This window comes from Haplochromis burtoni, unplaced genomic scaffold (genome assembly GCF_018398535.1).
Source record: "Haplochromis burtoni strain Fernald_Lab_line unplaced genomic scaffold, NCSU_Asbu1 Contig_12, whole genome shotgun sequence".
Classification (NCBI taxonomy): domain Eukaryota; kingdom Metazoa; phylum Chordata; class Actinopteri; order Cichliformes; family Cichlidae; genus Haplochromis; species Haplochromis burtoni.
The window spans coordinates 3,146,749-3,174,748 of record NW_024582373.1 but is presented as its reverse complement, the minus strand read 5'-3'; the positions used below and the strand labels follow the sequence as shown (position 1 = coordinate 3,174,748).

The 28,000-nt window shown below is 39.4% G+C and overlaps 1 protein-coding gene across 2 annotated transcripts; it reads left to right on the top strand.

Moving 5' to 3' along the window:
- psme4a (proteasome activator subunit 4a) lies at nucleotides 1-27,103 on the top strand. 2 transcript variants are annotated; one of them, XM_005915458.3, is made up of 48 exons: nucleotides 1-667; nucleotides 1,792-1,932; nucleotides 2,121-2,237; nucleotides 3,432-3,488; nucleotides 4,835-4,879; nucleotides 8,042-8,191; nucleotides 10,538-10,601; nucleotides 10,704-10,778; nucleotides 11,069-11,191; nucleotides 11,315-11,407; nucleotides 12,897-13,162; nucleotides 13,298-13,484; nucleotides 13,560-13,649; nucleotides 13,761-13,825; nucleotides 14,137-14,287; nucleotides 15,394-15,492; nucleotides 15,570-15,639; nucleotides 15,759-15,826; nucleotides 15,937-16,152; nucleotides 17,152-17,309; nucleotides 17,424-17,519; nucleotides 17,672-17,727; nucleotides 17,845-17,901; nucleotides 18,015-18,070; nucleotides 18,244-18,342; nucleotides 18,469-18,531; nucleotides 18,612-18,707; nucleotides 18,844-18,975; nucleotides 19,063-19,272; nucleotides 21,061-21,197; nucleotides 21,399-21,452; nucleotides 21,540-21,669; nucleotides 21,788-21,869; nucleotides 21,965-22,118; nucleotides 22,266-22,335; nucleotides 22,435-22,560; nucleotides 22,644-22,796; nucleotides 23,023-23,127; nucleotides 23,214-23,305; nucleotides 23,396-23,527; nucleotides 23,640-23,848; nucleotides 23,948-24,033; nucleotides 24,149-24,277; nucleotides 24,575-24,730; nucleotides 25,760-25,922; nucleotides 26,024-26,157; nucleotides 26,239-26,379; nucleotides 26,490-27,103. In XM_005915458.3, the coding sequence occupies exons 1-47, from the start codon at nucleotides 471-473 to the stop codon at nucleotides 26,371-26,373; spliced, it is 5,544 nt and encodes a 1,847-aa protein (XP_005915520.1). In that variant the 5' UTR covers nucleotides 1-470; the 3' UTR covers nucleotides 26,374-26,379; nucleotides 26,490-27,103. The 2 variants fall into 2 exon arrangements, with proteins under 2 accessions (XP_005915520.1, XP_005915521.1); XM_005915459.3 differs by lacking the exon at nucleotides 3,432-3,488 and having other exon boundaries at nucleotides 2-667.
- Nucleotides 27,104-28,000: the final 897 nt, after the last annotated feature.

Sequence of the window (28,000 nt, the reverse complement as noted above, 5' to 3'; positions counted from 1 at the left end):
GCGGGTAGCTGGGTGTCGTCCGCAGTCTCCTTTGCTGTAGTTGGATGAATCAGTCGACGTTGACAGTCAATGGGATATGACAGTGCTTTTGTAGTACGCCGCTAACTTTAGCTAGACCGTTAGCTGGCTGTCAGGTCTTTAGGAGTGCGTTAGCCGAAAGAGAGAATTTCCAGTGCCAAGGCATTTTTGAACAAAGTTGTACAATTCGTCCGCCTTAATATCTTTATAAGATGACGCTGATGATGTTTTCGGCTAAAGGAAGCTAATTTAACTTAAGCTAGATGGCTAGCTACCGTGTCATCAACTTGTGAATGTTATAACTTAGTCACTGTGCGGGCCATAATAACCTTATTCATTGGAGAGTGTAGCTAACTAGCCGTTGTATTAGCCGGGTAGCATTACAGCGTGAAGTGAAAATCGAAACGAAGTTAAAGTAGTGCTAGTGAAGCTAGCTAGTTTTAACCCGTAGAATGAAAAAGACACAGCCTGACACATTGGATTTTATTCCTCAAAAAGACATCGTATACAACAAACTTCTGCCGTACGCGGACAGGCTAGACGCTGAATCCAATGATATTTTGAGTAAGATAAAAGGAAACTTGGGCCGAGCTGTTCAGCTTCGAGAGATATGGCCCGGTGTCCTGTTTTGGACGAGGAAACTTTCTACGTAAGTAACACTAATCTCTAATGTCCTAATGTAACAGTTGTTGCTCACTTGGTAATGTTTGCAACATTGAGCCTATTGAGAAGTAACGCAAACAACATATATTTTACCACTGTAACTCGTAAAGTGTAAAATGCGGTGTGTTTATTAAATAATACGCCGAAGTGTTTTGTAGGAACTGTGCGCACACTGATCAGTCAAACCGAAAACTTTGATTTGTTTTGCGTGTTTTACGAAACACGGTCGTTTCCTCACGGCCTGCTGTGCTTAATTACTTATAAAACGCTACACAGCTTTGAATGCCCGGTAGCTACAGTCTGTCGGGCATCTGATTAGGGACGCTACGGGTTTCATAATCAGGCCAGTGTCAAATACACAACCTGACCCAGACAGAGCGGCACAGTAGTGGGTCATTTAATTGCTGTTCTGCAGCTGACATTTTTATTTTGAAGCAGCGAGTCAGATGACGGCTCACCAGATATCGCAAAATTTAAATTTTATGGTTTCCTGTCAAGCTGCCTCAAAGGCGGCCCTTGTGCATAACCACCTTTTGATATGCATTATAATAGTTTCAGATCATGTTTCAGTGGTCCACGTGGCTTTCTGTTGAATGTTTGTGCCAAGCTCTTCAGGTGAGGACATATATGGTCTTACTTAACTCAGTACAGTGCATAAACATGACATTTAACATTTAACCCCCAGATTTCACCAGCAAAAAAATATTGTCGGTATGGATAGTTGATTACATTATGCTGTTTGATGTTGTTGTACGTGGTTGCAGGCCTGCTTTAATCCGTTTCAGTCCCAAAAGCTGGCTCATTGCACTTTTCAGGAGTGACTCACTGCCGGATCAGGCAAACGGAAAGTTGACTGTTATGCTGACCCAGATTCGGTTTACCAGTATTTTTGCACTTAAAGATTGATTAAAAAAACATTTTCATTTTAAATTGTCTACAAGCTTTATTCAAGTGTAGTATTTATTTTAAATATGACTTTTCTTAAATTATATTGATTATATTGATTACCAAGTTCATTACATTCCTGTGTCTTATGCATGTAAACACTTTTGACCTCTTATTATCTGTCCTGAAACTGGAGTCATTTTCCCACATTCTCTTCTCCTTAAGGTACATGAGACTGTATGGGCGCAAATTCAGCAAAGAAGACCATGTGCTGTTTATCAAGTTGCTCTACGAGCTAGTGATGATACCCAAACTGGAGATCAGCATGATGCAGGGCCTTGCTCGGCTTCTTATTAACCTCCTCAAGTAAGATTGGTTCCTGTCTGGTTTACTCAACAACTTGTACAGATGTGTTTTTGGTTTCTCCAAGAGTGAAGTTACATTTAAACATGCCGTATGCTCACCAGTGATGATTTGTCTGGTGAAGACTGCATGATCAGGTAGCTTTTGCGTGTTTCTCAATTTCTATACATATGTCATCTTCATCTTAACAGGAAACGAGAACTCCTGTCAAGGGAGGACCTTGAGTTGCCATGGAGACCGCTGTATGAGCTATACGACAGGATTCTTTTCTCAAAGACGGAGCATCTCGGCCTCAACTGGTTTCCCAAGTATGCCTGTGGTTTTAAGTGAAGCCTGCAAATGTTGTTATTAAAAAATAAATAAATAAAAACAAATGAAAACTGTGCTTAAACTTAGAAATGAGGTATACTTTTTGGTTTAGCTGTTGAGTCAGATTTCACAAATTAGGTGGGATGGTTTTTTTTAAAAGCAGCAGAAAATGTGCTTTAGGCAACATTTATTTCACAGTTAGTCTGAACTGCACATATGATAGTCAAATTGCACTGAACAGCTCCTTCACCTCTACGTTGTTTTAAAATATGTGATGCAATCATCTTTATTAATCCTTCTTTGTAAAAAAAGCAACTATTTCCTATTCACAACCTCTTTAACACAGCACTTGACCAGCTGTGTGGAGATTGGAGGAAGTCTGATTCCCTCCAACTCTCCTGCTATTTGTTAGCCAACTTTTTGTTGCAGTTTTTGTGTGCGCAGCAACGCTGTCTCAGAAAAAGAATGTCCTGAAATGTGCATTATCATATTTATTGTTTTAAAATGACTCATTTCTCATCTTTCTCTAAGTTGGCCAACTCTTCACTCTGCCTGCCAGTGACATTGTCAAATGTTATCAGGCAGGATGTCTTAAAAAGAAAAAAGCTTGCTCCACGACATCACGAACTGGCCGTTCGAAGTCAAATTTTTACTTTTTTCATTTCATAACTTCAGTAGACTGTTTCCCTGGTGTTGACATCCATTTATTTATTTTTCTCAATTCAAATTAAAAGGGATCCCTTGTGATAGTTGCTGTTTAATTCAAATTATAGCCTGGTTATTTTCAAACAGACTCGGTTTGTTATACCTCAGGTGACAAGCTTGTCATATTTTATACCACGTAATGTTTGTTTTTACCAGGAACTATAGCCGCTATGATTTTTACAGTTTAGCATGACTTTAGAGATTTTACAATGTTGGTCTGTCCTGTGCAAGACGTTCCTTGTGAAGTTCTTAGCAAGCAGTGCGAGGTGCTCTTTTAGGGTGCTATGGGAACATTGCTACTTTGCTAGCAAAATGCTTTCATATTGAGCCAATGTAAGCAAGCTGCTTTGGTTGGTCAGCTAATCCTTGTCCAGCCCATATTAATGCACACAAAAGATAATATGTTGTATAAGTTGCTGCACAAGTAATAGGCACTATCTTGTGTGCTGAATGTTTTTTTTTATGCCTTTGTCTCCTTTTACATTCAGTTATCTACGGCCTCGTTCATCCTCTAAACACGTAATGATAAAATTGGTTCAGAGGTGGTAAGGATAAACATTTCTCTTTGTGTTTTTTGTTTTGTTTTTTTGTTTTTACTTTGAATTCATCCTTTGAGACACCATGTTGCATGTGAAAGTAAAAACTGGACACCCCATATGCAGCTTGTGAGAGAAGGAAGAAAAAAAAAAAATCAGGAGTTAATCAATGTTAACATTTCACCCATATTGGAGACTGTCGCACTGCAGCTAACAAATTTTTGTATCATTCTACTCTTCCCGATAGCAACCATTAGCTCATATTAATAGATGATTCTTTTATTTAACATGTTTTCTTAAATGCTTCTAATCTTTCATGTTATGTTATGATGGCATCAGACTTTGATGACCATATTAAGATGTAGTACAGTTTACAGTATTTATGACACATTGTGAAGCATTCATTATGTTTTATGCTTGACTTTAGTTTCATTAACTCATAAGCTGTCTAGCTTTTTGTTGTTTTTCTTGTTACACATCCCCACTCTAACCTGCTTTGAAGTCCTTGGTTTACTGAGCAGCATTTTCAAGAGTCTAGACGTTTAGGAGCCCAAGTTCTTATAATTTTGTTTTTAAAACTATAAACATTTTTTCTAGTATTTGTTGGTTATATAGCGTGGTCCTTACCACAGAGTGCGCTCACTCACATTTTTCTGCTGTTGGATTTGCATATTTTGGGGTTTTTAGCTGGTGTGTTGTGGGCTTACAGTGTAAACAGTAGATCAGTAGGTTGCAGTTTGGCTTGCACAGCATCACCCATAAATGCGGCTATCGATTAAGAATTAAATCTGTCAGCTACAGCTATCTAAAGACTCGAGTGATGCAAAGACTGATAACAAGCTGTTGAGTGGTATTTTTCAACCAGGCATGGTTTGACTTTGCATGTCAGTAAATAGATGGGATTGTAGAAAGGAGCCTAAGAACTCTGGTTATATCACTCCCTGTCATTCAGTCTTTATGTGAAGGTAATCAAGTCAGGAGTTTTTCAATTATTATTTTTTTAAACTAGTGGAAAATTCGTAAACGACGCTAATGTATCATATTTGTAACTCTGTTATGTAAGAGTTATGGTGGTGTCAGTTAGAAACAGATTAACATGTACATCTTTATTTTGGCTTGAACCCAGTTAGTAAGCTCAGACAGTACAGGTAACATTTACTCTGCTTGTATTGTCACTATACACCGACCTGTAAACTTTCCTTTTTCACAGCACGTTAGTCAGATGTGTCAAGAAGTTTCTGTGTGCATGCAATTAAACTGAGATTGCACTGATGTGAAAGCTGATTAACTGTAACCAACATCAGTCCTTTACTGACAGCCTAATAAAAAACTTTTCACTCCTTTTTTCATTACAGCTCTGTGGAAAGCGTGTTGAAAACACTTGTGAAAAGCTGCAGACCGTAAGTACACCTTAATATATCAATTCATGAATGTCCTCATTTTACCTTGTCTTTGGATTCAGGAGTTTAATAGTACTGCAGATGTTTGGTTTAATAACTGTGTGACAGTCAGAGAATCTCTTGTTTATATGCATATTGCGTTTCTTAACCCTTTGTTTAAAAGTTGGGCAAAGAAGCTCTATGTTGTGTCATTTTATTATTGCAAAGCTTCAGGTTCACCAAAATAGTACACTTGCAGGTATCTTAGGTGAGCACTAGGATTCGTCCTTAAGTTTGCACTTAGGCAGATAATCCTATTATCTTATCTAATTCTGTCTTGTGTGAGAGTTTCCTCTTAGTGTGAGAAGCGAGAATGATTTGTGGTTTGCTGCTGAGACGCTGTGGATCAGCACTGAAGGAGAGGGAAGGACACTTGGGTTTGTTTTATTAATTTATTTTCCCCCAGGATCACCAGTGAATACAAAATCACAGAGATGGCTAGGTGACCTGAAATAACCTGCAGAGTTTAAATAAACGCAAAACAGACCATGAAAATCCTCTCGGGTCTTTGACCCCTGTGGAACCGTAGGATTTATCCTAATAGCTAAAAATGTGCCAGGTGTATGACTTGTAATCTCCCATCTGTGGGACATTGTGCTCTAACACTGGAATTTCAGTAGCTGCTGCTTGTGTGTACTTGAGTCACTTGTCTGTAATGTGAGCACAAACATGGCAGATGATGTCAACGAATAGATACTCAAATGAAGATAATGGTTCACAGTTGAATGCTTTTGTTCTGAAGCCATATAAAGTCTTATTCGATACTCTAATGGTATTCTGAATAGTTAGAATAATGAGGAAATAAAATTTATATTGATTTATTTTTCACATGTAAGCATATTGCTCTCATGTAAAGAAAAAAAATATTGAATGCAGGATTTTTTTTCCCTGGCAGTATTTTTACAACGTGATATTTTCTGTTAATGAAGAAAAGTACTTTGTGTGCTTCTACAAATGGCAGTATTGCTACAGAAAACCCCCAGAAAACAAAACAAAGAGTTTGCCTGGATTTCCCAAATTACCAGTTCGGCCCCTGTACTCTTAAATTTGATTTTCTGATCGATAATTCAGAGAATACTTTGACCATTTCAGGCAGAACTTGTGATAAATGGTCACCCTTACATGCAAAAATGACTCCTTAAAGTTGCTGTAATGTGCATTGTCAGTATCAAATCGTGTGACTTGACCACACCTATGAATGTTTAATTCTCTTCTCCGCTGTTCCCAAGAGTAGCCTGTGTATCTGTGTTTGTGTGTTTATCATCAATCTGCTCCTGTCCTGTCTGGATTTGTATTAGCAAAAATGAATGAGAGGCAAATGTCTGAACTTTACTACAGATTAGAATTCTTTTCTTACATTACAACGTAATAAATTATATTCAGCATCAGGCAAACTGTTATTTATAATGTTGATAATTTCATAATAGATGCATCTGAATTCGCTTAAGTAGAATCAGCAGTGTTGAAGGTTATTATTATCAATCAATCAATCAATCAAAATGTATTTATATAGCACATATTAAAACAACAGTGTTGACCATAGTGCTTCACAGTCAATAAAAACATGAGACAGTTAAAACAAACAATAAAAGAGGACAACAAACAATAGGTAACAACGCAACAAGCTAAAACAGCCAACTAGACAGAATCAAAAGCCAAAGTAAAAAAATAAGTTTTAAGACGTAATTTAAAAGACTGGATAGACTCGGCAGTGCGAATATGAACGGGGAGGTTATTCCAGAGTCTGGGTGCCACGGATGCAAAGGCCCGGTCGCCTCTCGACTTCATTCGAGTCCTAGGTTGTGCTAGGAGCCTGTGGTTGGACGATCTAAGTGCTCTGTTGGGATTGTATGAATGGAGTAAATCAGAAAGATAACTGGGCGCTAAATTATTCAAAATATTAAAAGTGAACAAAAGAATTTTAAAATCTATACGATATTTAACAGGGAGCCAATGTAATTTGGCTAAAATTGGAGTTATGTGTTCATGAATTCTCGTACCTGTTAAAAGACGCGCAGCTGCATTTTGAATTAACTGGAGCCGGCAAAGAGAGGAGTGTTGGAGGCCCGAGTAGAGGGAGTTACAGTAGTCCAATCTGGATGTAATAAATGCGTGGATAAGCTTTTCAAGGTCCTTTAAAGGAAGGAACGGCTTTGCTTTGGAAATCTGACGCAACTGGTAAAAGCTGTTTTTTACCACAGTGGACACCTGTTTCTCGAGTTTAAAAGAGCCATCCAGGAACACTCCGAGGTTTCTTACAGTGGACGAAAGATGGCTAGCGAGAGGGCCTAGGGCATCAGCTAACTGGTCTAGCGGAGTGTGACTACCAAAGACTATGAACGAGAATAAGACCGAAATCAATGTAAGAAAATTATGTGATAACCAAATTTTAACTTCATGCAAACAGTTGAACAGAGGTTGCAAAGAAGCAGTCACATCGGATTTCAAAGGTAAATAAATCTGGATATCATCGGCATAACAGTGAAAGGAGATGTTGTATTTACTAAAAATTAATCCCAAGGGCAACATGTACAAAGAGAAAAGAGCAGGACCGAGCACGGACCCTTGAGGCACACCACAATAAATAGGGTTAGAAGCCGAGGAGTGTTGCCCCATAGCAACAGAGAACGACCTCTCTGAGAGATAGGATTTAAACCAAGATAAAACCGTACCTTTGAGACCAACAACATGTTCCTACTTAGTCTAGTCTTAAGTAATTCTGACCCAGGCTTTGTTTCATTGCTGGTTTTAAGTACTCTTTAGAAGTTGTCAGTCTCCAAACCTGATGTACACGTTCAGGTTGTCCATCTTTGAACCACACTTTAAGCTCCTTTGAAGGTTGAGATGTTTCATCTGTTCATGTACAGTGACTGGCCATTTTATTAGGTACAACTGTGACCGGCCGAAAATTGAAAATGTAAAAGTTTGTTGGTTCTAGTTGAACTTGTTGTGTTTTTGGATTACATATTAAACATCTCTCCAATAAAGTGGATGGTAGTGTATTTTTATGAGCAATCATGTGAATGTTGGTGGTATTGTCACCATGTGTATATAATAATAATAAAATAAAAAAAAAAAAAAAAGCAAAACTCTGATTTTGTTTCTCTCTCTACCTTTGCGCAGGTACTTTTCAGAGGCGGCTACTCAGGAGATGCTGGATGAGTGGAGACCACTCCTTTGTCCCTTTGATGTCACCATGCAACGAGCAATCAGCTACTTTGAGCTCTTTCTACCAACAACTCTGCCTCCAGATCTGCATCACAGGGGCTTCAAGTATGAAACCTCTTTTATTCTCTTACATGTACACTGCTATTCAAAGTTTGATGCGACATCAAAGAGAGAGTAATCAAAAATGAGCTATGATATTTAACAGTATGTCTACACAGGCCTACACAGTCATGTGTTCCAGTGGCAGATTGTGTTACGTAATTCAATTTATTAAAAAAACGTCACCAGTTACGCTGGCAGTCCTTGTGTTGATAAGGAAAGATCTGCACTCTTCTTTCAACTTTAGCTGCTTGACTTTATGAAGAATCAGCCTTTGTATGTGAGGGGAGGAAAAAAGCTTTTCTTCTGAATAAAGAAGAGATGAATGGAAAGACAGAGTCAGCCTTCTGCAAAAGTAGAGGGTCCCGATACAGATGTCATGACTGCCACTCAGAACTGGCAGGCATAATGGAATAAGTGACTGTGATATGCAAGGGGCGTATCCCATAGTGAGACATAGAAACAAGTGCTATAAAAGAGAACAGAGGCACAGTTTTTTTTTCTATCCTAACCAACTGCAGTGAGACATATCGACTCTTTTTCAATACTCTGTATTTTTAATGCTTGTTTAAAAAGGATTTTTTTTTTCAGTTCATTACTATATTAGCCATGTCCTGTCCTTGCACATTATTTTTATTATTATTATAATAAATGATAAATCTCATTGAGATTTAGAACTTTTTTTTAAGCAGATGTGTACAAAAACAAAAATTAATACGATAAAAGCGCACATTATAGATGCAAATTAAGAAAAACATGTAAAAGAGTAGTTTCGGTTAGGCAAACCTTTAAAATGTTTCAGTGAAATCAGAATCCAGTTTAATTAAAGAAGTGTAAAGATTTTTCACCAGCAGTAACCATTACTGACTATTATCCTGACTTTTAATTAACAATGTTTAAGAGTGCTGAGGAGATGCCATCTGTTCGTCTAAAGCGTGCGGCACTTCTACCAGGGCAATAAAATATCCTTGAACATACTATTAATGTTTTAATTTATATTAGGAAAATTTATCATTCATGCACAGCATAAGTTTGGGCAGCCTGAAGCAAGATAATAACACTAATGAGCTTTACTAAAGCTTTAGCTTTAGCAAAGAAGTAAAACTTTGTTTTTGCATACACCAGCTATAACACCATCAAGATGTCAACCTTCTGTTTCATGGGTACTGAGTAGCTTTTACTGCATTATTGCCCCTTATACACAGCATTAAACGCTGTTTGGTTCGGCAGTATTCTTTAGTGCCCTTTTACTTGTAAAGCCTTGTTTTGTCTTAATTAAAACAGTGGACTCCTTTAAATGAAGAAATGTTGGTTAACATAAACTATGTAAGTCAAAAGAAGACCTGGAAAACTGAGGATTAAATTGCTCATTTGCTAATCAGAGAGACAAAGTAGGACTGCAACTAGATCAGCAGAAAGTGACTGTAATATTGTAACTAGTGGTGGGAGTGATCTCCTGAGGTTTGTGTGACAGCCACAGATAAAAGGATGATGATCCACATGTTTAATTTGGCAAAGATTTTACACCAGACGCCCTTCCTGGTGCAACCCTCATCATTTATCCGGGCTTGGGAGCACTAGGAGTACTCCAGCACTAGGAGTACACAGATTTGTGGTGCTGGGTTTCATAAAAGGAAAAACGGAGTCCACTTAAGTTAGCTCCCTCTGAATTCAGATGTCAGTTGGTCAAGAGCTGAAAAACTGTCTGATACAACAGGGACAATGATCTAAAGAAGGCCTAAAAACCCACCAGGAACTCTTGTCAGAGCCACATATTAAAGCTTTTGGCCCTCACAGCCTCTTGACTTAAAAATATTTGAAACGGTGGGGTAGATCTCAAACTTGCTGTGTGCTTAAACTCTGACATCTTCAAAGAGGAGCAGTTACTAAGTGCAAACTCATGGGTGCTTCTAACTGCTACAATAATATTTTCGAACCAGTGGATTGAGAAATGGTTAATTCATTCTGTCTTTGCCATGGGGAGTTATGTTACTTTTGCTGTTTCCAACATTTGTGAATTGACATAAATGTATATTTTTAAACCTGTAATCAAATTTAATTTGAACTGCTGTGCAGTAGATTGACTGACCCAAACATGGAAATGAGTTTTAAATTATTAATGCTCACCAAATTACAAAGCTCTTTGTAGGACAGTTATAAATAATTCAAGATTATAGAGTTAGAAGATAAAACACTACCCTACATTGTTTTCTGCTTATAGTAAGGGATTCACATCATGTTTAACCAGTGCTCCTCTCCCTCTGCCTGAAGCATACTTTGATTGGTCGGTTAAATGTCACACGTGTGTTATGAACTTGAAAGATTTATTTCCTGATTTTGCTTTTCTGACAGGTTGTGGTTCGACGAGTTGGTCAGCTTATGGGTATCTGTGCAAAATCTTCCGAGCTGGGAAGTTGTAAGTGCATGAATGTATAATTTTTTTTTTTTCATATGTCCAACATTTTTATTTTTATTTTTTAACCTTTCTTATTTAACATGTCGTCATACGTCTTTGCAGCATCTGGTTAATCTCTTTGCCCGCTTGGCCAATGACAACATTGGCTACATTGACTGGGACCCTTATATTCCTAAGGTTTGTTGCTCCTTCCCACTGCACATTACACAACTTAGCACTTGCTTGTTTTTGAGGATTTTGGCACATGCTCCTATGTTCTCTGGGTTTGTATGTCATGTCTATTGCTGGTTATCAAGCAAACAAACTATCAGGTTTCTTTGTTGAGCTTGCTTTCCTTCTTGCATCATGTTTGCGTATTTCCCCCAAGTGATACCAGTATCTGTCACAGATAAACATTCAAAGAACTTGTCAATATCCAGGTAAACACACAAACAATATCCCTGCTAATTTTGTTTGTCACATTGCAGATTTTCACAAGAATTTTGAGGAGCTTGAATCTTCCTGTTGGGACCAGTCAGATGATTGTACCACGATACGTCACCAATGCCTACGACATCAGCCATGTGGTGCTTTGGGTGTCAGCCCTCCTGGTTAGCTTGTAGACCATAAATCATATTATGTTACAATATACCATATAATTTACTGCATTTACTGTACAGTTTGCAATTAGGCATATGTGATATTCTCAGTGATATTCACTGTACCAATTTCAGGGAGGACCCAGCAAGCAAGCTCAAGCTCAGCTCAGTGGCCTTTTCAACAGTATTACATCCTTCTTTCACCCGTCAAATCATGGCCGGTGGTTGGTGAGTCATTTCTTCGTACTTTTGGATGACTGGAACTAAACAAACCATAAATGTAGACTAGCTCATTATATCAACGGCTCAAACTAGCTTGTAAATGGAGAATATAAAAATATATAATATATTTTATATATAATATATATAAATAAACTACTGCTACAGTTAAAAACCTTTTAGTAATGAAATATTAAGAGTTGTGCTCTCAAATTGAGAAACTCTCCTTCGTTAGAACTTAGTTCAGCTTAGTTTAGTATAAATAGCAACAAAAAATAACCCCACAACATTTTGCTCGGCTCAGATTGGTACATGCAAATACACGACCCAATGTTTTTATAACTGAAACCTTGTTACTACAAACTACCTGGTGGCACACATGGACCACTAAATACAAAAATCTGTCCCAGTAAACAACCTAAGCTTGCAGAACTTTTGTGTTTACATTCTGCCACACACTAACTTAAATTACTAGTTCAATTCAGAGTCTGCAAACTCCATACTTTTTGTATTATTTTACCATTGATGGTAATGCAGGATAAGAAAAAATCCACGTTTTCAATACAGACAGTCTGAAAGTGTGTTGAACTGTTGATGGTTAAAAACAAATTAAGACATTCTTTAACTTCTTGTCTTAATAAGTGAGTTAAAGCTGTTGTATAACATGAGACTATCATACTAAATCAAAAGAAATCTTGAGTCATGTTGTTTTGATTTCCTTCAGTGAGTGTGATTACATCACTCATCCAGCTTGGTCCAACTATAATTCCAGCGTCAAATTAACAGGGACAGGGGGAATAGTTGCATATCTTTTTCCAGGAAGCCCCCTGAATCTTTTTATGGATTATGTCAGACTCTAGTTCAGAAATAACAGCAGGACACGTGAATGAGATAGCTGTGATACTATTAAAGGTCACTGGCACCCGGGTCACATGCCTTTCTGTTTTGAGGATCCTGTCTTTAATCACGGCAGGTAGCAACATGTCCTGGTACACAAACCTTTGTTTTGTTTAGGGCATGAGTATGTGTATTTAAGGGTGCTGATTTCATAGATGTGAGATGTTGTTTTATTACACGTAAACACTGTTTTGCAATCAACTGAAAAAAGAGTAGCAGCGTGACTCAGCTGACGATCTGGTGGGATGGGAAACCGAGAGTTGAAAAGTTTGACAATCACATGACTGTACTTTGTTGTTGTTGTTTTTGTGAAATTTCACTTATACTCTTCTGATTTTTATGGACCTGAGCTCATGTACAAACATATAAAAGTGTTTTAGTATTATATTGTATATAACATATAAGATGGAAAAATCATAATGGCAGCATTGCTGTGAGCCAAAAAGCTATCATGATCAATAAATCCTCAGCTGGTATGTTCATGATGTCATCTTCTAACAGCACCTTCTACCTTTCAATTTGTCCAGAGTACATGGAAGCCCCCCCAGTGTCATCTCTTTGTCATGCATCTATCTTTCTCCCCCTCTATTTGCATGCGCAGATGAAGCTCATGAAACTGCTCCAACGTCTCCCAGCCAGCGTGGTTCGGCGGCTTCACCGAGAGCGCTACAAAAAGCCCACATGGCTTACACCAATACCAGACAGTCACAAGCTGACAGAGGAGGATATCACAGACTTTGTGGAGAGTATGATGCAGCCAGTTCTGCTGGCCATGTTTAGCAAGACGGGCAGTCTCGATGCAGCCCAGGCCCTGCAGAACTTAGCGTTAATGAGGCCCGAGTTGGTCATCCCCCCTGTGCTAGAGAAGTAAGTTTGTACTGAAGTAGAGAATCCAAAACGAAAATTTGGCCCTGATTGTGCTTCAGAGTAATCTATTAAAAAAAAATAGACTACATTTTGTGATGAAAACAAAAGACTGATTGTTCCCTCGCTTTGCCACAGAACATACCCTGCTTTAGAGACTCTAACAGAGCCCCACCAGCTGACTGCTACTCTGAGCTGCATGATTGGTGTGGCACGGAGCCTAGTGTCAGGTGGGCAGCGCTTTCCTGAGGGGCCCACTCACATGCTACCCCTGCTCATGAGGGCTCTGCCTGGCGTCGACCCAAATGACTTCAGCAAGTGCATGGTGGGCACCACTGATGTTCATCTGTTATTGCTGAACTTCCTAAAACTGACACAAACTTCATTCGTGTTCCTACAGATCACATTCCAGTTTATTGCTACGTTTGTGACTCTTGTGCCTTTGGTGGACTGTTCGTCTGCCCTGCATGAACGAACGGACTTGACAGAGGTGAATTTCTGTTTTGTTTTTTTTCTCCATCTTTCTGCATTTAAATCAAGTGTTACATCATCCTTACGTATGACTTCTGTTCCTTTTTTTTTTTTTTTTGGCACCTTTAAGGTGGAGAGAGAGTTGTGCTCAGCCTCAGCTGAATTTGAAGACTTTGTGCTTCAGTTCATGGACCGGTATGTGCAACATTAATACAAAACTGTCTACATTAAAGGAGAGAAACTGTTCAGCAGCAGTACAATTCTCCATTGTTGGGTCATAGTTCCCATTCGGTATTCTTGTAGTCAAAATTTAGTTTCATATCATGGCAGAGGAAGTTAAAATGAGTGTGGTAACAAATTAGATAAATTATTTTCCTCTTTTCTTAACAAATAACTAGATATACTTACTCTTTATAACTGATTTATCTATATACACCAGGAGTATTTTCTATATTCAGTATCTATTTAAACATTTTTTTTCTTTTTTCTCATTTTCCCCTGCATAGATGCTTTGCCCTGATAGACAGCAGCACTCTGGAACAGACCCGAGAGGAAACAGAAACTGAGAAAATGACTCATCTGGAGAGCCTGGTAGAGCTCGGACTGTCTTCAACCTTTAGCACCATCCTCACACAGTGCTCCCTGGACATCTTCAAGGTTAAGACTCAGTCTCGTCTTTTCATGCTCTTACTTGTACATAAACAGGACTATAGAAAAGTCTAATATTGAACAAAATGCTTTCTAAATAATGACGTGAATCTGAGATGTCTGAGAGCACGTTTTGGGTCATTGTCAAGTTGGATAATGGATTTTGGGGCATTGTTTGGTGAATAAGGATTCAATCATTTATAGTGAATTGAGGTTTGCGTTTACCTCAACTGCAAGAAGGCAACAAGTATTTGTTTTAAAAGCATATTTATATTTGATTTAAAACTATAATTGATCAAATTTCTGGAAGAAAGATGTCCCTATATCTCCTATTAAAGTTGATGCATTATACTCAGCCCATCCTATAATTATTTCAAATTAAATACCTTCTCTGATTTGAGTTCAGAGGCATCCTTTGTTTGTTTTGTTTTTCTTAGTTTTTAATTGAGCTTTTATTGTGAAGCATTTACAAGCTTACCACGTACAACAACATCTGGATGGGAAGGATGACATAGTGACGAGGATCTGAATGAATTAATTAAACAGCCTTCTTTGTCAGTTTGGCCCACTTAAATGTACCTGGCATGTTATTTGGAAATATCTAAGTATATAACAAAATATAGCAATGCAAGTTTGTCTTGCTTTAAACCGACACATTTTTATCCAGGGGCTTCTTTTTTTGCTCCTTAGAAGGTAAGCTGAGGGCCAGCTGTCATATGTTATAGTTAACTACACCCTGGACATCATCTGAGAGGTGGCTGATATCTGGCTTATTAACTGATTCTTGCTATTAAACAATGACAGTGACTGATGTTGGTGGGCAATAGCAAATCTTTGAAGCTTTGCTCAGGGCTGAATCTTCAAAGACTGTTTAATTATGGCTTTAAGTTTCGTTACTTTCATTTTCCTCAAAGGTGAGGGGAAGAAAAAAAAATCATCATTCAGCTAATGGAGGCATTGTTGTTTAGAACATTGATATCTGCCCCAGAAATTCACTATTGGTGCATCTCTGCTTCTAATTGACTGTTTTGGTATCTTTTATTGTTAATGAAAATATGTTACGTGTCTTTACAGTATTTATACATATGAACACATTTGTCACTTTGTTTTAATAGGTGGCTCTAGAAAAGGTGTTCAACTTTGCAACCACGAACATCTTTGAGACTCGTGTAGCCGGCAGAATGGTTGCTGACATGTGTAGAGCTGCAGCTAAGGTAAATATCATTCACTCAAACTCTTCGTGGAGCTCCTTAATTTATTTGTTTCATTTTCATTCTGCTTCTGTTTTCAGTGTCACCCTGCAGAGTCACTCAAGGTGTTTGTACCACACTGCTGCAATGCAATAAATCAAATTGCTGTCAGTAAGTAATGCTCACACAGGAATAGCCATATGTAGTTGATATTTCCAAATACCTGAATCTGGTTTTCCCTCCCTGAATTGATATTATTTACCTGATGCACCCCCTTTTTTTTGGAACAGATGAGGAAGTGTTGAATGAAGAGGAGCTTGACAAGGAATTTCTGTGGAATCTCCAGCTGCTCTCTGAGGTGAATTGACTTCTTTATAATTCCAGTTAACTTATCTGTTTGCCAACTCCTTACTTAAATAATTCTTTGCCTTAACATTTATTTTACCTTCTTGCTGTTTGCACCTGTAGGTGTCTCGTGTGGATGGTGATAAGATCCTGCCCTATCGCTCTGAGCTGGTTCAGATTTTGCAGTTGACACTCCACCTCAAGTGTAAACAGGGCTACACTCTGGCTTGCAACCTGCTGCACCACATTCTTCGCTCAACAGCCCTCATCTACCCCACAGAGTACTGCAGTGTGCCAGGAGGTTTCCATCAACCAACTGGTGACTACCTACCTATTAAGGTACAAATACCAAATATGCTTTATATATAATACACATTAGTCTTTTTGTCAAGTGCATTTACTGTCAGAAGCTGGCTTCAAAGACTACTACTATACTCAACTGGTGAGTCAAGGTCAAAATCAGGCACTAGCAATTAGAGACATTTGTCCTTTAACCAGATAAGTCTTAGTGAAGCAATGACCTGGTTTGATTAATTGTCTACTACTTTGTTTAGTCCTTTGATCCTATTAAGTCTCTTCCTCGGTAGAGGCAGGGGTAGTAGATCGTTTGGCTGGATTAGTGTCTTGGACCGTGGAAGAAATAAAATGACTCTTATGTGGTTACCAAGTTAAGAGCAGTTGTCAAGTGAAATGTGCTGTGTGCATCTGTTTTAACCAGTAATAAAGAAATCACATACTGATGTCAGCTTTTCTGTTTATCCACTAAACACACAATTAGGGATATCAGTTTTTGGGTCAGTCAGTCTTCTAAAGAATGATTAGATGTTTTTTTTAAACTATTAGTAGTGAACATCCAAGAAATAAAAGAAGATTTAATGTATGTAAAATGCATAAAATCTTCAATCATTAAAGTTTTTTTATTTCTTGAAAAATTAATTTTTTTTGTCTTTAGACCAAAGTTGCTTTTGCAAATAGCACCTTAAGTTGTTGTAGCTACACGTGGCCCAAACCAGAATAGAAAATATGAAATTCCTGTGATTTATCTTTCTTAATATAATGATGGTAGTGTATGTATATATGTCTCTATGTACCTTATGTCCTCCTTTACAGGTGTGCCAATCTCAAATGACCATCATCACATATAGAGCAAATATTAAATTCGATATTTTGACTTTTTCATGTTCATCATTCCCCTGCTGATGCATGTGAACCTTACGTAACTTAAATGTCATCAATATTTGTATCTGCAGCAGAATTTTCTTGATAAAGCACCGCAGGGCCATAGGGTGGGTTTTTGTTAGATTAAATAATAACTTGTTTGATGTTAATGTCGTGCAGGACTGGGGTCGACCTGGGGACTTGTGGAATTTGGAAATCCAGTGGCATGTACCCAGTGTTGAGGAGATCTCGTTAGCGTTTTATTTACTGGACCTTATTCTTCAGCCTGAACTTCAGCGCCTTAAGAGATTTGCAGAAGGCGAACAGGACATGAGCAGGTAAGGAACTGCTCTGCTGCCAGAGGTCACTAGCTGTAAACTGCATTTTTTTTTTTGTTTATTTTGGTGGATTCTGTTTGTGATAGATTTGTGTTTGTTAATTTGTACTTTCAGAGATGATGTCCTACAGAGCCTCACCATTGTTCAGCACTGTCTCCTAGGAGCCGGGGGTCTGATGCCTCCACTGAAAGGAGAGCCTATCCCTGAGCTGTAATTGCTTTGATATGATCAAGAAAACCAGATAAACACATCAGTGATAGTCAATAAAATACAGGGGATACAGGGATCAGAGAAATCCTCACTTTATCTGCTTAATTTTAAATGTTAAACAGTTCTGTTTTTTGTTTTGTTTTTTCTCCCAGGGTTCATAGCATGGTGAATCTAGATGAGACCACCCTCTATACAGGAATGGAGTATGGTGTGTTAATCTCTTCTTAAGACCTATCGGAAGAAGTTTTTTTCTTCTCACATTAGATATAAATTAAAGGGTTTGTTGAAATATAAACTTACACTGTATTATTATCTCCACCCACAGATAAGTCCAGAGAGAACTACAGAGATGCTATCTGTAGTGTGATGAAACAGCTGCTACGTACGTTTTCACCCACTTATACCCCCTCGTAGGCTTGTGATCCCTCTTTATTCTACAGCTACATCCATAACTTCACTGTTCCACCATCTGACTTCTGTTTTGTCTTCCTGCAGAATATATCCTGGAGCACTCAGAGGATGACACCAAGTCTCTTTTCTCCATCATCAAGGTGGGCAGCCAGTAAAGTAACAGCCAAAATAGAAAATACTTGCATTATATCTGTTTGGAAAGCCACAGTGCAGCATGTCTGAGTTGTTAGGTGTGGGATAATGTGTGGGCATCGACTATCATGGTTCCTGTCTCGCCGAACACAAATCAGTATTTTTGTCTGTGACGTTTTAGATTATCAGCGACCTTTTACACTTCAAAGGTTCTCACAAGCACGAGTTTGACTCCCGCTGGAAGAGTTTCAACCTTGTGAAGAAATCAATGGAGAACAGAGTAAGACTGCTCTTGTATATTTGTACTGCTGTTATCCTGGAAGAAGTCATAAAAAAAAAAGCACATTTTCAAAAGTTACAGAAGATGCACTAGTGACTGTAGTGACCTCACCCTTTGCATTTACAGCTTCATGGCAGAAAGCAACACATCAGAGCTCTTTTAATAGACAGGGTCATGCTTCAGCATGAAGTAAGTCATTCATAGAGTAACGGCATTGTAGGTTAGCTTTGGCGTTTTTGCATTTCTGACTTTGATTTTGTCCTTATCAGCTGCGAAAGCTGACGGTGGAAGGATGTCAGTACAGGAGCATTCACCAGGAACTGATGAGAGATCTGTTGAGGCTTTCCACAAGCACCTACAGTCAAGTGAGTTCTGCACAGCACCCTTCAGGAAAAGCATAGTTTACATTTTGTTAATACATTGCCAGTGTGATTTACTAGCTTACTAAGATTTGAGTAGTGTTTTGTAAATGATTAATAATTGAGACTTGTTGCCTTCCAGGTACGCAGCAAAGCTCAGAATGTGTTGTTCACTGCACTGGGAACCTACAATTTCTGCTGCAGAGACCTCATCCCCCATGTCCTCGAGTTTCTCAACCCAGACAACAGTGCTGTTACTCAGCAGCAATTCAAAGTATGGCAGTCAGCTTTGCACCAAAAATTCTTGAGCAGTTATTTATATTTGTAGATTTATTTTAATACTGTATCTGTATTTCTCCAGGGTGCCTTGTACTGTCTTCTGGGGAATCACAGCGGCGTGTGCCTGGCCAATCTGCATGATTGGGAGTGTATTGCTCTGACGTGGCCTGCCATCGTACGGTCTGGCCTCAGCTCAGCCATGTCTCTGGAGAAGCCCTCAATTGTGCGGCTCTTTGACGATCTTGCAGACAAAATCCATCGGCAGTATGAGACCATCGGCATTGACTTCTCTGTGAGTTGAGTGTTAAGAATGCTTTCAAAAGTGAATCATGAAATGAGGTATTTGCCTTCATATAGTGGTAAAAGCACAATAGCTCAAAAGTTCCCATCTTGAACACAGATCAGATCTTTTACAAAAATGTTATATTTATATGTTTGAAAAAATGCAAAAGGTTAGAGTTATATGATTAACATAGGCTTAAAGTGCTGACTCTTAGCTTTTAGTTGGAAAACTGACCAAACCATTGAGGAATTCCATCCATTTTAAACACACTTTCATATTTTCAGAGCTCAAACTTAATTGGGCAAATTAACATACTGATGACATTTTTACATTTTGTCAAGAATCTTCGTGGGCAGTGACTTCCTGATATGTGACACAAGGGCCCCACTAAAAAAAGAGGCTCTTCTTCCTTTTTATGCTTTGCCAGGCCTTTCACTTCATTTTCAGTGCAGCATGTGAAATGCACTTCAGTTGCGCTGAGATCAGGTGACTGACTCGAATGTTACAGAACATGCCACGTCCTTACCTTTAAAAGTCCTAAGTTGCTTTTGCAGCATGCTTTGGATCTATTTGCACTGTAAGGCACTGTCCAATCAACTTTGCTCCATTTGGCTGAATCTAAGCACAATGTATATATCTCGGTCTGTTTCTGTCTTTTTTCACATAATTATTAATTGGAAGTTATACATATCGTGCCCTTCCCATGATGAGCTATTCCAAGTCTTCTCAATACAGTCTTGTTATTATAGTTCCGGTTGAGCTTAGGTTTCTCTTTTCAAAGAATGCTGTTCCAGAGCTGGTCTAGCCTTTTTAAGCTGTTTCTAATCTATCTAATCTGCCCTTTGTGTTCTTGAGACTGATTGCTCCATGTGAGAAGAAAGAACCTTTCAATTTGCTCTAATGAAGTCTGGATTCTTGGACTGTATATCCTGACAAGAATTTTCTTTATCATGGGAATAATCCGGCAGACATCAAAAACAATGATGATCTGTGGTCATCTGAGTCTTTTTACGCCTCCAAGTGTACTGGTTCCCACTTATGTATCTGGTGGATTTGTTTTGTATTTAATGTAGCATGGTGCACTTGAATTTGGCTATACGTTTTGGGTTCACAGCAACAATTTTCCAATGCAGATGCCAGTCATAGCCTCAGAACTTTTCATAAAACTTTTAACTGAATTGTTCAATCCCATGTAATTCCTCAACAGTTACTGGTTCAACCCCATCAGAAGCTGCACTTTAAGCCCTTTTTAATGACACAATAACTTTAACATGGTTTGGTAGTCGAAGGAATTAGAAGTTTTAATTTAACAAACAGTAAAAGACACTGAAAGTTTCATGATGAGGTCTAATTGAACTAGATCAGAAGGTCTCCAAAAGTTGATTCTGTTCATCTGGACGTAGCGTTTTGCGGGAGAATCGTTTCGTCACTCATCCAAGATCAGAACAGAAGGCAAAACTCTGAAATAAACGCACATGTTGAATTTGTCCATGCATTGGAGGAGTTTTGAACTACACTGACCTTACAAAGGTCTCACTTAAATTTAAAAGCTTGTCTGGTAAAACAATTGTGATAATAATTAATTACTTACTGTTTGTCGTCATTATGAGGCTGACTCCAACACAGTCATTATGCATACCAAAGACAAGAGCTTTTTTCTGCTGTTAGTCTGAGTTTACGGATTACTCCCTCCTTATGGGGAGTAATCCGTAAACGTGTCCTTTACACGTTCGGACAAAATATTTTTATAATTATAATTATATATAAATTGTGTTTTATCCTTTTCCATACTGTTAGATCCCCGGTGAGTGCTGTGATGTGGCTAAACAGATTATGACTACTGGGAATCCTTTACCTAAAGAAGATGTTCCCTCTGAGGAAGAAGTAGCACAAGGTCTAAAGAGACAGGAGCTCAAGAACTCAGAGTCTGTCGGGTAAGTTTTACATCAACAAAAAGATGAAGATGACCATACCAACATCCTTGCAGTTGAACACTTGAGCAGCAACATAAACTTCTGAACACTGGTGTAACCTTTCTATTAAAATGCTGTTTTAATCTGCATTCACCCTTACTGTAAGCATCATAGGTTTGACAACAAAATGCATGTAAATAATTACATTCTACATTTTTGTAGGAGATACAAGCAGCTCATTGGCGATCTTCTGGATTCTCTCAGCAACGGGAACTCGTGGGTTTTTTTTAATGCACATACCATATATTTGTGCCAGTGTTTACTTATGACAGCCTCTCACTGTAGTTTTGTTTCTCATTCCAGACCTTGGAAGTTTGAACACATTGCAATAGGCTTCCTTTCTTTGCTACTGAGAGATGACCACCAACTCCCTCCAGCTGCTGTTTTGTTCTTTGTGAAAAGCCTCAACCATGAATCTCTCTATGTCCGTAAGGTGCGGCATACACGCGTAGGAACATAGCTGTGATTTCTTTTCTTTTCCCAGCAGCATATGGATGTAGTACAGCATTGCTATAAGGAGTTTGCTTGAAGTGTCACATTTTGTCCTTTAGGTGGCGATATCAGCTGTGGCTGGCATCATGAAACAAATAAAGAGGGCGCATAAGAAAGTCCCTGTGAGCCCCTTGGAGCTCTGTAAGCATATGTTTTTGTTTATCCCCCACTACTGTTTTTGTGTGTTCTTACTGTTTCTAAAGGTCATCTCAAAATCTGGATTTTATCTTTGATAGGTGGCTTGAAACAGCTTAGTGGCACTGTAGCAGGGGATCGCACAGACAACCAGTGGCTTCAGTATAACAGCAGTACCCTTCCACGCACACAGGTGGACTGGGATCAGTGTGTGTTTGTGGAGAAAACCCATTGGGGATACTACTGCTGGCCAAGGTTATGATTTTATAATGCCTGCATTTCTTTGTGTTTTCCTTATGTGACTCTTTAGCTTTCATTCATTCATTTCTTTTGCTATCTGCTGCTTTGGCAAGAGATTCTCTTCCACACTTCTTCTTTTCTAACTTTGTAATTGTTCTCCAGAAACCTGATGATGTATGCGCCACAGGAGGAGCAGCCCACGCAAAACCTGGCCAGAGAGGAAATGACAGAGGTGCATACAAACAAGCCTGGGAAAAATATAACACACACAGTGGTGTGAAATCATGGTAACTGCAAGTGCAAAACTTTTATTTTCCGCTCTTCTTGACAGTGGGAGCAGATCATCTTTGACCATTTCTCAGACCCAGTGTTCATTAACCAGTTCATTGAGTTTCTCTCACTTGAAGACCGTAAGGGCAAAGACAAGTTCAGCCCACGCAGATTCTGCTTGTTTAAGGTGAGGTAGTAGATTCAAAACCAAGGGGAAAAAACAGCTGAAGTGAATAAATGCAACTAATTTGCCTTCTCTTTTTCGCCTAGGGATTGTTCCGTAATTTTTCCGATGACTTTTTGCCTCTGTTTCGGCCACATATGGAACGTCTAGTGGCAGACTCCCACGAGAGCAAGCAGCGTTGTGTTGCGGAGATCATCTCTGGACTGATCAGAGGCAGCAAGCACTGGAGCTTCTCAAAGGTACAGCTCCAAAACAAGATGATCCTCATCATTCAGGTCTACAGACTTTCTGTATTTATCAAGCTATAACTTTGGGGAAATCCACATGTGGAGATTTTTTTGTTATTGGCATTAAACTACGTGTGGAGGCCATTTAAGTGATCGCACCACCACCACTCTTATTGTGGTTGTTTAGGTTAGTTATACTGTGTTAACATTGTCCTTGGTCATTCCATTTCTTCAACAGGTCGAGAGCCTTTGGGAGCTGCTGTGCCCATTGCTCCGCACTGCCCTGTCAAACATCACAGTAGAAACGTATGCAGACTGGGGTACATGCATCGCTACAGCCTGTGTAAGCCTTGTGTTCATTATTTTCTATCCTTCCACCTCCGTCAGTCATCGTACCATCCAAGTGATTGTTGTTTCTCACGCTGACAGGAGAGCAGAGATCCACGCAAGCTTCACTGGTTGTTTGAGATGCTAATGGAGTCCCCAGTCAATGGAGAGGGAGGCTCTTTTGTCGATGCCTGGTGAGTAAAAAGTTACATCTTTGAGGAGATGCTGATGCCGTTGTCGGTGGGACTTAACAATCTGACACTTGTAATGGATTTTCTTTTCAGTCGTCTATACGTGCTCCAGGGTGGTCTAGCTCAGCAGGAGTGGAGGGTACCTGAGCTACTCCACAGGTTGCTGCAATACCTGGAGCCCAAGCTCACACAGGTTTACAAGAATGTACGCGAGCGCATTGGCAGGTGAGACGCTTTTCGCACCCAGATTAAGCTTAAATGTGTCATCAAGTTATTATAAATTCGTTTGTATATCGTTTTTCTTTCATCCTCCCTCTCTACTTTTCTATCCTTCCAGCGTGCTCACGTATATCTTCATGATTGATGTCAACTTGCCATACACTCAGCCCACCACCTCCCCACGCATCTCGGACTTCACGGAGAGAATTCTGTTGCGGCTGAAACCTTTAAATGAGGGCGATGAGGAAATCCAGAACCACGTGATTGAGGAGAATGAGGTGGGAGTGCAGGATGAGAGGACTCAAGCAATCAAGTTACTCAAAACAGGTGGGTGGTTGATCTGTTGTCACTAACCAAATCAGTTTCTTTGCGAGACACACTCGACTGTGGCATTTATGAAACGATTCGTCCTGTGAATTTCTGCAGTGCTAAAGTGGCTGATTGCGAGTGCTGGTCGCTCCTTCTCCACTGCTGTCTCAGAACAACTGCAGCTGCTTCCCCTGCTCTTCAAGGTGAAATACTCACATTCAGTCTTAGCTTAGCTACCTTCGTCACTACCACCTTCAAGTTTTCTTTTTGTTGTGTTGTATACACTATAACATTTAACCCGTTGCTGTCGTGTTTCAGATTGCGCCGGTTGAAAATGATGACAGTTATGATGAATTAAAGAGGGATGCAAAGACCTGCCTGTCTCTGATGTCTCAGGGACTCCTCTACACAGAGCAAATCCCCATGGTCCTCAGTGTCCTACAGGAGGTAGGTCACCTGGCCGATGTGGCTGTCACTCAGCTTTTTACCTGCATCACATAACACTGGGGTTTTCACTGATTATCACTGATCATAAAAGAAAGGTTCAGTGGGAAAGACAAAAGAATCAAAGGCATCTGATTATACTTAAATTTCTTTGACATTATGTAATGCTTTATCTGTCCATGCCTGCTATACTGTATTCATCATTGTTCCAATAAAAGGATTGCAAAGACAAACATGCTTATTGTGTACACCTGAAGTATGTTGCTGATGTGAGGCTGGCTCTGTTGCTGTGTGTTACAGATTGCTGGCAGCAGCTCCTGGCACGCTCGCTACACGGTGCTCACATACCTCCAGATAATGGTTTTTTACAACCTGTTCACATTCATGAGTGACCAGAAGGCAGTGAATGATGTGCGGGCGCTGGTGATAAAGCTGCTGGAGGACGAGCAGCTTGAGGTAACTTGAAATGTAAAGATGAATGCAGAAACATGTACCTGGAGTGGCATGAGCAGGAGCTGGAACCTAGCTTGAAGATAAAGAAACATGTGACTCTCGGATTATGTAACACTCGCCAAGCAACTGGCCACTATGTGCTTGTTTATGCTAGCAGGCACTCGCACTGTCTTTCAGCTTCACTGTAGTGATTCAGCGCGCTCCTCGTGGCTCTCTACTCTCTTCCCCCTTCCAGTCCTCTAGCTGTTGCCATGGAAACCACAGGCTGCAGTAATCTGTTGCTATGGAGATAACGTTTCGGATTGAACGAGAGTGAAAGGGAGAAGGATGGAGTAGAGACAAAGAAGAAGTGGGGGATGGAATTTTTGTTTGGCCACTTAAAGTCCCCTGAGCCTAATTTATCGGCCTTAGTGATGCAATATGTTTGTCTTGTTGTATTTAAAGATGCCTGTCCACTGAAAAACACCGGTCTAAGACTGAGAATTCCATTGAGAATAGAGCTGAAACAACATGCTACGAAGCATTTGGCTCCCATTATAGAAAAGCACTGAGTCCCCAGCTGGCTGTTTAAGTCCAGGTAGCCGGTGTATTTCCTAATGGGCCACCCTGCTTCTGACCCCGATACTGCAGCTATGGCATGCCTGGTACCGTACAGTAGTCATCGAGGTGCCAGAGCTCATGTGTCAGTACATAAATGTACTTATGCTGTGCCAACATTGTTTTGGGTGGAAATATGAATTTGAACCAGTGTTGTTTGAATATGAAATTCTTAAAAAGCGTTCATTCTTTGATGGAGTCACATGCCTCTGGGAGCACCAGTAATGATTAACACACAGGGGTCCAGGCATTATCATAATTGGATGATGAGTCTTAAGCCTTTTAAATGCATCAGTCGGTGGCCAGTTACCAGATGCAATCCTAACCCATTACCTATGAGCAAACGTCAGCTTTTTAATCTGTTACCTCAGTTGGATTGTTTTGTGTCTTGTAATTGGTGTTATGTCCATCTCATTTTCGGCCTTTGTTTTCTAGGTAAGAGAAATGGCCGCCACTACACTCAGTGGCTTCCTTCAGTGCAATTTCCTGTCCATGGATGCCCCAATGCAGGCACATTTTGAGGCTCTCTGCAAGACTCGCTTGCCTAAGAAGAGGAAGAGAGATCTTGGCTCTATAGTGGACACCATCCCATCGGCTGGTAAGGAACTTGCTAAGAGTTACCTACCAACCAAAGATTGTGTGGGGTTTTTTCAGTGTCATTTGAATTTAAATGGAATCGCTACTCTTGTGTGTTTGCAGACCTGGTGCGCCGCCATGCTGGTGTTCTCGGGTTGAGCGCTTGCATTCTTTCTAGCCCATATGACGTCCCCACCTGGATGCCCCAGCTGCTGATGGACCTGAGTGCTCACCTCAATGACACACAACCCATTGAAGTATGTGTGGTCAGCGATTAATCGCCATTTATTATGGCATATCCAAAAGCTAACCATCACTTCTGTGGCGTCTCCTTTTAGATGACTGTAAAGAAAACCCTGTCAAACTTCCGACGGACACACCACGACAACTGGCAGCAGCATAAGCAGCAGTTCACAGATGACCAGCTGCTCGTCCTCACTGACCTGCTGGTCTCTCCCTGTTATTATGCCTAAAACCTGGTAAAGAATTATTTTACACTGTTGCCAAGTCATTACTGTCCCTGACTGTATTGTCTTCATTTTAACTAACTTTTTACATTTAATCTTTTTTTGTGTTTCATTGGAAACAGTTTGGAACAGCTCCAGTCTGTGCAGACATCAGCCTACATTGGGGAGAGGACCTGAGTGATTGACTGAGATAATACACAACATCCCAGCAGCATCAGATGAAGAGTGGCACTCAGAAGGATTAAAATGTTGTGTATTTATGTATTTAGCTCATTTGCATTGCTACTATACTTAATATTTAAGGATCCATCATAGCAGGGATGAATGGCCTGCAGTTTGTAACATTACTGTACAGATTTTTTGTTTTCTTTTTCTTTTGTGGTTTGCGTGCATGTCCACGTATGTGTGCGCGCGTGTGTGTGTGTGAAGGTTGATGGATGCTTGAAGACATCAGCCGGTGTCCCACACATTTCTCAGGATTATATCCCAAGTATCAGCTCTGAGCCAACACATTGTCCAGTTTAGGACATACTCTATCTTCCAGCAGTGAAGTGTTTGGTGCAAGCCAGAGAGAACTGAACAATGGTCTCTTTAGTTTAGACTTACAACTTGCAACACACAATGTTTGTGTGGTTGTTTGATCTATATGTGGTTATATGCATCATGTATGTGTATATCATGGTATAGCAAATATGCACAAACATTTATTTATTTACCTTTTTTTTTTTTTTTTTTTTGAAGTGCTAAGTTTTCATTATTGTATTTTTTTCTTTTCATAGAGAGTATATCTGAAATTAAGTAGATGGCTGAGCTGTGGGCAGCGGAGCCTGTTGTCAACTACTCCTGCAAAGATAGGGAGAGCACAAACTCCCCGCTGCTGTGCTGTGTGGATTCGAGCACAGTGAGATCACTCTTTGACGTGTCTCTGTGCACGAAAAAGAAAAACTGCCTGTCTATAATTATAACCCTTTCCTTTTTATCACAGGTACCATTTACTTTTTAACATAAAGTAATGACTTTGGTTTGCAGTCTGGTTTCCCCTGATGACTTAAAATCAGTCTAAGCGTCAAAGCATTTAGTACCTCACTAACTAGAGTAGTGCCAAAACTGCAGTGAGTTTTCCTTCCCTTCTGTTTTTTTTTTCTTTTTTTTTGTTGTTTTTTTTAGATATACTGTTTGCTTAATTAAAGACAATAAAATGAAAAAATGTTTTTAACAAAAATCTGCATATGAGCGTTTTTCTTTTTTGTCACATTTTTATTGGGATATTATATCAGATACTGGACCAAAATTTAAAAAAAAAAAAAAAAATCAAAGTGTGCAGCATAAGCTTCAGTGTTGATATTTTTAGAACTTGTTTGTTCCAACATGCAGAACACTTGATCCCTGCTCAGTGTTTCAGCTCTTTACAGAGGGGTTTGTGGCCCTGCTTGAAGTATTGTCCGTGAAAAGCGGGAAAAATAATAATTAATGCTCATATTTTTATTTGTCATATTGATCATGCTGAATGACACCTTTAAAAATTATATACATTTTTGTAATAAATTTTAAAAATTTAAACAGTTTTTGTTGAAATCAGTCTAAATAGATACAAGATAAATAGTAGTTAATAGTTATATATTTATATATGTAT

Coding starts and splice junctions, on each gene's coding strand:
- psme4a (XM_005915458.3), top strand. CDS start 471: ATGAAAAAGACACAGCCTGACACATTGGATTTTATTCCTCAAAAAGAC. Junction 18,343..18,468: donor AGAAATCAATGGAGAACAGA/GTAAGACTGCTC, acceptor TTGCATTTACAG/CTTCATGGCAGAAAGCAACA. Junction 24,731..25,759: donor TGGAGGACGAGCAGCTTGAG/GTAACTTGAAAT, acceptor TTTGTTTTCTAG/GTAAGAGAAATGGCCGCCAC.